This window comes from Cryptomeria japonica, chromosome 3, assembly GCF_030272615.1.
Source record: "Cryptomeria japonica chromosome 3, Sugi_1.0, whole genome shotgun sequence".
In the NCBI taxonomy this organism is placed as follows: Eukaryota; Viridiplantae; Streptophyta; class Pinopsida; order Cupressales; family Cupressaceae; genus Cryptomeria; species Cryptomeria japonica.
Window position 1 is genome coordinate 774,207,805 of NC_081407.1, and position 9,656 is coordinate 774,217,460.

The 9,656-nt window shown below is 36.8% G+C and overlaps 1 protein-coding gene across 2 annotated transcripts; it reads left to right on the forward strand.

The window, feature by feature from the left end:
* Positions 1-1,587: 1,587 nt before the first annotated feature.
* LOC131063324 (disease resistance protein RUN1) lies at positions 1,588-6,858 on the forward strand. Of its 2 annotated transcripts, XM_057997104.2 has the most exons (5): positions 1,589-2,276; positions 2,852-4,049; positions 4,210-4,410; positions 4,597-5,409; positions 5,591-6,851. In XM_057997104.2, exons 1-5 carry the CDS (start codon positions 1,750-1,752, stop codon positions 6,077-6,079), a joined length of 3,228 nt encoding a protein of 1,075 aa, XP_057853087.1. In that variant the 5' UTR covers positions 1,589-1,749; the 3' UTR covers positions 6,080-6,851. The 2 variants fall into 2 exon arrangements, with proteins under 2 accessions (XP_057853088.1, XP_057853087.1); XM_057997105.2 differs by lacking the exon at positions 4,597-5,409 and having other exon boundaries at positions 1,588-2,276; positions 5,591-6,858.
* Positions 6,859-9,656: the final 2,798 nt, after the last annotated feature.

Sequence of the window (9,656 nt, forward strand, 5' to 3'; positions counted from 1 at the left end):
ATAAACAAATTTGGCAGATTTATGCATTCTAACAAGGCGGGGGCAACTTCTAACTTTAGCTTGTTTAACTTTGGCTTTCTATCTTTCAAGCCAGCTAGAGCGCATTACAAACTTGGCTAGCCTTATGTTCCCATGTGGCTGCTTAAGTACATTTTCTGCTTAATTTTAAGCAGTTGGAGTGTTCCTATGCAAATTTAAAATTGTTGGGAAAGGATAATTTAGAATCTTTTGCTATTTTAGTGGAGCATCTACTATTTAGGATTTGAAAATAAGCCGTGGGAAAATAGGGAGGCTAGAAATAAGCAGCAACTGCTTATTGTCAAAAATGTCACATGGCTTCACAGATTTGTTTCCCTCTTTTTTTAAAAACATTTTATTTCTATTTTTTCTTGTGTGCAAATTATTACTAATATTATTAATACCAATTTTAGGGTGTCACTTGAAAATTAGCAGAAAAAAAGATACTCATGGGGCCACTAGCTCCACAAATATTTCCTAAAAAAGTTGAGCAACGACTGCTAACCAAAATAAGGTAAGCAACTGCATGGGAACATGCCCTAAGACGGTTTAAAAATTCTGAGTTCAAGATTTCATGAGATCCGACAATATGATTTTTGAAATCTGAACCCTTTAACAGCTCCTATATTCAAAGCGATTTTCTTCCCACTTGCTTCGAAAGGTGAATTGAGGGGGAGAGTGAGTTAATGCTCTACCTGCAACAGAGTTGATAGACTTGAAAGTCACACCAAGATAACCTTTCATTAAGATGGCAAACACAAATTAATGGTGGCGGGATGATTTGAGGGGGAAAGTGAATTACTGCTCACCTGGTCGCAGGACTGGAAAGTCACATCAAGAGAATATTCAGTTCTATCTTTAAGGGAAAATAAATAAATTAATGTACATCTTATAATTAAGTCGTATATAAATTCCTTTGAACTTCAACAATTTCAAATAATTAAAAATTGCACAACTTTCTTATAGGCAAATATATAATATAAGATTCAATTCAAAGAGCTTGGAGTGCATTCTACCTATGTATTCCGTCAAGACAATATTATTGATAAGAAATTTGAGCGACTTTAGGCTATTCTGTTTAAGTTATTATAAATATCAATAGCACCAAAAGACGTTTGGTAGGCACCTAGATGGGGATGTGGCTATACTCCACATAAAATGGCACGCACATACACATTCGTACAAAACCTAAAATTCGCATAACACGGCAAATTTTCACGCATTTTTTTTCTAGTCAAATCCTCATTATCTGCCATGGCAATCCTATGAATATGCAAAACGATCGGTACAAATATAGTGTATTATGTGAATTTGTATTTGTGTGGATCGATTACAAATATACCATTTTATGTAGAGAATAACCAAAACTCCTAAATGATACCGAATTCAAATCTTCTACACTAAAAAAATAATTAACCGCCATCTCTACTTGAAATATGACATCATTTCCGCGTGCGTATAAGACTTTGTATACGAAGGGTCCCACAAGCCGACACCAGAAACTGATACTGAATTTCCACGTACATTCCTCCGTATTATATTTGCCCCAATTGATACTGAATTTCCAGGTACATTCCTTGGTCTTATCTTGTCCCCTGTTGATTCTGAATTTACATGTAGATCCCTTCGTATCATCTTCCACAATCATCTCTTTCTACCCTTTTTGCGACTTGCGGGTCTTGGTTTTCGACGAATTTCACGAGCAACGAGAGCTCGACATCGTGGAGGGAAATGGAGGATTTCAAGCATTACAGACCTCTTTCATCACAAACTCTCATACACCGCGAGAAAAGGTACCATATTTTCCTGAGCTTCAGAGGTGCCGATGTCAGAAAAACCTTGGTCGATCATCTCTACCAATCTCTCTCAACTGCAGGACTTAATGTGTTCTTAGACAGTGAACGATTGGAAAAGGGCGACAGCATTGGAATCAGTCTTCAGCGTGCCATTCAGAGCTCTGCAATCCACATACCCATATTTTCTGCTCACTATGCCCTTTCGCCATGGTGTCTCAAGGAGCTCTCGCTTATGTGGGATTTCAAGTCAATATCTACAGGCACAACAATTATCCCCTTGTTTTATAATGTGGAGCCATCGGATGTGAGATACCCTGATAAGAAAGGTGGTCCATATGCTGAGGCTTTCCATAAACATTACACTCAAGGCAGACATGAACACCATGAGATCACTGCGTGGAAAGCGGCGCTCTTCCAAGTCTCTTCTCTCTCTGGTTGGTCTCTCACTGAAACGGCTTTGGGGTATATTTCTTGTTTCTTCAGTGGACCTTATCAATCATGCATCTTTACATATTTATTAAAAAAGTGAAACAACCTACTCGGCCATTTTTGTCACTGATTAAAAAGTAAGAAGCAGGCTGCTCGTTACCTTTTTAATGGAGGATGTTGGGGATATACGAGATATCCAAGAAAATTCAGTTCTTAATTAAGGAGGGGGAGAGTGAGAATGATGAGTAACTAAAATATCCTGTGTTGAATAAATGTTTAAAATTATAGATGTCACTAAAAACTGTAGATATGCTAATAAATTTTTCATGTGTTGTCAGTTAAGCCCAATTAATTGTCGTCTTACTTAACATGTTTGCAGGAAATTGATAAGCTTCTAAATTTAGCTCTAGAAATGTAATCTCTTTATTGAATCAATAAGTGGGAATTATTACTACTGAAAAGTGTTATAAGGCCGACTGCTAGGCGGATCCTCAAATTGAGGACCAATTTTAACCAGCTGCCCTGACAAACCCACCACCATTCTCTGTTTCAGTGTTCTCCTGAAATTAGAACGTAGGGCATTAACTGCCTGGAGTTGTGTGGTGCAGGTACGAAGGGAGGCTTGTGAAGCAGGTGGTTACAGACGTTCTCAAGACATTGAACGTTACTGTTCTAGATGTGGCAAAACGCCCTGTGGGACTCAAAGCTCGTACGGAGGAGGTGATAAAGTTGCTCAAAATAGATGACAGTAGAGCTGATCGGTTGATTGTTGGTATTTGGGGAATGGGGGGCCTAGGAAAATCGACGTTAGCAAAGGCCATTTATAACGAGATCCATCACCTGTTCGAAGCTTCCTCTTTTGCATCTGAAGTTCGAGCCACTGCAGGGGAGTCGACAAAGGGCCTTAGAAAATTGCAGCAGCATGTCCTCCAGGATTTGATGAAAGCTGAGATGAAGTTGAAGAGCGCAGATCAAGGCAAAATGGTAATGAGGAACTGTCTGGCATCCATTAGGGCACTCGTCATTCTAGATGATGTCAGCGACGAGAAACAGGTTGATGCTCTGGTGGGGGATTGGTATGGACAAGGTAGCAGAATCATTATTACAAGTCGAGATAAAAGTATCTTGGAGGCTGGACAAGTAGATGCTATTTACCATATGAATGGCCTGGATATAGAAGAGAGCACACAGTTGTTCAGCTGGCATGCCTTTCTCAGAGCCTGCCCTGACAAGGGCTATAAAGATATGACAGAGAGAATCGTAAAAGCTTGTAGGGGTCTCCCTCTGTCCTTGGAAATTATAGGCGCGCATCTATATGGTAAAAGGAACATTAGATATTGGAGTGACGCCTTGACCAAAATTGAAAATGTTGAGTACGAAAAAATTTATCAGACCCTGAAAATCAGTTATGATGCGCTTCCTGTGCAAGAGAAGCGGATTTTCTTAGACATTGCCTGCTTTTTTATCACACTCAAGCTCCAGGATGGCATCTTCTCAAGCAAGCGGGCTTACAACATGGATTTCTATATTAAATTTTGGGGTGTTCTAGGGTGCAGGGCTGTGTACACCAGTCTTCAAAATCTTGAAGGGAAGTCACTCATAGTAATACAGGAGCATAAATACAATGAATCTGAAGACGAAGATCAAAATGATGAACTTGGTCCCTATTTTTGTGAATTCAGCATGCATAATCAAATAAGAGACTTGGGCAGAAGAATGGTTGAAGAGGAATCATGGGACGATCCAGCTCAACGTAGTAGAGTATGGCGTGAGGAGGATATATTCAATGTCTTGGCTCGCAAAGAGGTAGCCAACAAAACTATGGCCTTCCGTTAGTTTGGTATATTCTTATGTTTTCTTATCAACCAAACTCTGCTCAAGCATCTCTGAAAGCATAATTCTACAGTTTTCCATATATTTTAAAGTTTCATTTCACATAAGCTAACAAACTCTATTTCTTAATCAGGAAATGTCAAGTGTTAGAGGGGTCATGTGGAAAAGATACTTGGAGCTTCAGGGCATAGATTCTCTGCAAGCCATGCATAATTTGGAATTCATGCTTTGGTGGGATTTACATCTGAGAACTCAAATAACAATATTTCCTCTGAATCTGCGATACCTTGTCCTTTCCAATTGTCAATTGGAAGAATGCGAACCATGTCTGGAGGTGAGCTGCCTTTCTTTTTGCTTGAAATGAAGAAAGCATAAGATAAAGATTGCATTGTAGTGGGAAAAAAAAGTATCACTAACTTAAGGTGACTGAAATTCTATTCAATAATCTTTTCTAGCCTTTTCAGTTAAGCTCTGCTCATGGCTAAGCTACTATAACTCACAGGATCTCTAATTGTTGCAGATGCCTGAAACAGAGAGTGATAGTGACAGTAACGGATCATCTTTATTTTCTACTGTTTTGCCTAAATCTATAGCCCAACTCAAACTTCTACGCTACCTTGATCTGAGTCGCACTAAACAGTCTTGTCTCCCAAAAGAATTTGGAGAGCTCCTCTACTTGGAAGAGCTATATTTGTTTTCCTGCTGTTTAGAAGCTTTACCTCAAACTTTTGGAAATCTGGTCAACCTAAATACCCTTGACATTAGCAACAATTTGTTGTCAAAAATTCCATCAAGTTTCAAATATCTGAAATCTTTAGCGTATCTTAAGGCAGCCAGAAATAGTGAACTTGTAGAACTGCTCTGTCTCCCCAGAGGTATTATTAATCTCAACGTTAAACAATGTTTAAAACTGGAAAAGTTCTCCATAATGTCTTCTATGCCAAAGTTGGATGCTCTTGATCTCTCTCACTGCCACAGTCTTGCTCAAATATCATCATTAGATTTAGCAGAATCTTTAAAAAGACTCAAACTAGATGGATGTAAGAAACTTGTGGACTTGACTGATCTTCCAGAAGGTCTCATTTGTTTAGACATCTCTGGTTGTTCACAACTGCAGAAATTCTCTAGTGTGACTCAAGTCAAAAGGTTGAATGTTATGATTTTTGAGGAAAACCCTGGTATTTGTAAATCCATGGAACCCTGTGACTATGATTGTCTGCCAAGCCCAAGACCACATATTGAGCATTTTCTTGCTCCCAAGATCAAATCGCTGCAAAGGCTATGCATGGCAGACTGTGACAGCTTTGATATAAATATTTATCATTTACTTAAGGTATGCTAGTTTTTCTGTGGCCTCTTTAGCACTGGTGGATAAGCAAACTCTAAATTTTCTCTAGTTCTTAATTTCAGGCTGGCTATTAGATGCACATATAGGATTTCTTCAAAGAAATTAGAAATTTGTGGGATTGATAAACCCTTCCAGAATTCATAAGATTGGGATGTTTGAATGACAGGAACTTCCTTATTTAGAGCAACTGGAGGTTTCGGGATCCCCTGCAGATGAATTACCCACAGAAATGTATCCCCTGGTAGGTGGGCTAAGCGTTCCAGTGCAAAGGGAAACAAGATGTGAAGCCATCTTATTTTGCTTTGTTCTATGCAGCAAAGAGAATGTCCGTGTGCCAGAGATGCGCGTGGAAACGACCATGTTGACAGCAGATACTAACTGTTCACCTTTTAAAAATTTTAAACTTCCATCATATTCCGTCGCAAACGACAAAGAGAAAAATATCCTTCGAATATGTGTTTATAAAGGGGCAACTAGATTCAAGTTTGTTACAGGAGATGTTATCAGCTGCTCATTTACAGTACCAGAACAATTTGCACAGCAGGGGAGTTTAGTAAGGCATATTGAACTTCTCTATCTGGAAGGAGAGAAAGAAGATATGAATTCTCAGAATGCTACCCGATTTTTGCATCAGTGGAAATTGAATGTATCTTAGAAATTCTTGCAGAGATTAAGTCGTGAGGTAAAATGCCAGCAGCCACATTCAGCTAACAGCACTATTTCCTGTATCATCTGCTTCTCTTCTAGATTGTATGAAGTGAACCGTACTTCTATTAAGATATTGTAGGTAGTGAGTAAAGGGGAAGTTATAGTTCATTTGGATCAATTAGGACGATTAGGATTTGAATCTAGGACTTTCTATTTCTTATTGGAGTACTCTACCAATTAAATTATTAGTCCTTCTTGGTCAGCTCATCATCAGTTCAAATGTCAATTTTTTTCTAACACCATCCTTTAAACCATACTATAAGTGTGTAATGATGATACCACATGTCAAGCTACAGTTCATTTAGATCAACTAAAACTCTAACCTAGCACCTTCCATTTACTGTTGAAACGCTCTACCAACTGAAATACTGACCCCTCTTAACCAGCACATTGTCTGGATGTGACTTGTTGGAGGAAAAATGAATATTGCTTACATTCCAACATAAAAATGAATATTGCTTACACTCTGCATCATGAGCAGGCATGATATTTGACGGTCACCCTGCTTGTCAAACAAAAACTTCATGGCAGCCAGAGATTTGAATTGACTATAAATTTATTATTTTCACTAAATTATTAGATTGTCAAAGATGATTAGGAGTAAAATTAGTAGATTCGTTTGTTACATCAAGGAAACAAACAGGAGGACAGGGAACAGAATTTTGTGTTTTGAATGGGATATTGCAAAGCTACATTGATTGTGGATTGTATAAGCTCTTTGCTAAATGGAAAAATTAATCTGAAGGATTTTTTCTTGGTGGGCATGAAGTATAAATTTGAAATTTACCTGTTTGACCATTAAAACCTGTGTAAGAAACATTAAGTTGTCAGTCTATGAAATGAAATTCAGTTTATTAGAACTCCTAGAAAAACTATATGTTCAATTTTTTCAATAGTTTTCTCACTGATCCCAGGTGCAAATGGACCAATGACGAATTATCAAAGTATATCCAACTGTGTTACAGATCGGTAGCAAAGTTTTTAATTATGTCACATATATAATAGAACATAATAATGGCTTAAAAAGACTATAAATATAAATTAAAATTTAATCTTTAGCTACGAAAAAAAACATGCTACAATTTACTGTCTGAAACGTTAGAACTAGGCTACAGATCCACAAGCTCCAAGCCTCAGATTCCCAATTACGGAAGAACATATATACGCCAAGAAACAGAGCATTTAGTAGTTGGACTGGTCGTAGTAGTCAAGAAATAGAGCATTTGATATCTTTTGTAATTTTTGTTTGAGACTTTTGGATTCAATTGTGTAAAAAAAATTTTGCATCAACATTTTGGATCACACTCCATGATCCATCATCAAGATGAAAAAAAGCATTAAAGAGCAGCTGAAAAAATGAAATGATAATTACCAAAGTCTATACTAAAAATGTTTTGTAAATTATTGCCCTCCTCAAACTTGCTGGTAATCTTTTTTCAATTATATAAGCACATGGGACTTGGTGATCTGGTTATGATTTTGCACTACACAGAACTGACATCTTTTTTTAATCGTCACCCATCATTTTGGTGATAAATGCCAATCTTATTAATTTCAATGCAAATTGTTTAACAGGTAAAATAATATTTGTACTTGTCACCAAATCGAAAAATAAAAGATTTGCACAAAGCAATTATTTATCTTCCTTATAATTAAGATGCAAAATTCTTAATTAAAAATATTTTTAAAATAAATTATTGACAACCGGATTGTTTTTGGAGCTTCACTTATTTTTGGAGCCTTCACATTGTTAGAGGTACACATATACTTTTGAGACAACCATGTTGAAGATTCTCATCATGTAAATCTCTTATGCAACATTTAGCATATAGTATGTGCTCTCAAAAAAACATCATCATTTCATTGGGACCCACAGGTCATATAATCTATTACTTTCTTCTATAAACTCTCTTTTTATTTGCTCATGGCCATATATCCAGATCATTTTTTTCTTTTCTCATGGACTACCACACATTATGAACCCTTCAATTCTCCAGCCAACTTTCCTGTTGAAGGACTAACTTGGACTTTTTTCTCTCTTCCACCTATCAAATCATTACCATGAATTTCACATATGAGTATTGACCCTCTGCTCTGTCCATCTAAGGCTATATTGGATCTTGTTTTTGGTATACCCTTAGATGCCACCTCCCAACTGTTATCTAGGAACTTGCATTAACTAGCTTCTGACCTGATTGTGTTGAAGGTGAATGTTAGGCTTGTATTTTGAATATTCCATGATGATTTTATGATATTTTGATCACATATGGACCATCCTATCCTCATTAATATCTTGAAAATTACTACTCCATAAAGTTTCCTTTGAAGGAGACTTCCATATGCCTCTGCGGATATAAGATCCATGTCATTCAATGATCCTGACAATAGTTAAAAGTTTGGCAATATTTGTCCTATGTCTTGCAATGGTCCTTCCATATTTAACCTATTGTCTTAGTCATATGAGACTATCATGAAAACCTTACCTTTGTCATGCATATTAGTGATTGTGACTTTATCTTAATGAATCTCCTACCTCTTAAAGTTACCTCTTAAAGTTAGTATGGTTCATGGTACTATCATGCAAATCTTGATTGACTATTCTTTACCATTTTTTTTTGCTTCTTGACGGTGAAAATTGTTAACTATTATATTGTTTCATCCTTGACTTGTTCTTTAGACTGTCTTTTGGATTTTATAATGGACTGTCACCTATTTGTGCTTCAATACCTTGTCATCTACAATGCACTTTTCTCTTTGATACCATCTCAACCATCAATAGTTAACTATTCTTCATATATCCTAGGTTACTATCACACATTCCATCTTCAAAAGGTCTTTCCACTCTACACTATCATTACAATAACGTGTCAGCACCAAATATGGCCATTGGTATGTTCAATATCTTTCACAAGGTGGCTATTAACTAATCTTTTTAAGTCACTTATAATCCTTGACATTCAACCTTGCACATTGTATATGTTGTGTTGCCTTGGATTCTATCAAAACAATCCTCGTCATGTTTTGGAGACTGCCCTTTTGAACTTTTCTTGAATGATGATGAATGGCTTTTAAATGCCAACTTACTGATGGCCACACCACTTATTCATGCCTTGCTTGATGCAGTTGAAAAATAGCCATGACTTGGCTAGTATTTGGTTGAAATATGTCTCTAAAATCCTGATGAACCCTTTGTTTATTTTTTTTTATTTTTTTTAATGCAGATGTTCATGACTACATGTCCCCGTAAACTACTAATCTCCTATATTTTTCTAAATACATTTAGAGTTCAGTTGGTGATGCAATTGAGGAATGACTCTATCTTAACCTAATCCCTTCACATCCACAACTATGAGAGTTCCATAAATATCAACAAACCTTGCAATTTGTGTTGGGTGTCCCAAAATGTTGGACTACCTTCTTGATTTCTTCTTGAAAACTAATGAGACCTTATAAGGTGTGGATTGTATAGTGAAATGAAGTAGCATCTACCATTGATTATACCTCTGGCAACATGTCTAATGACA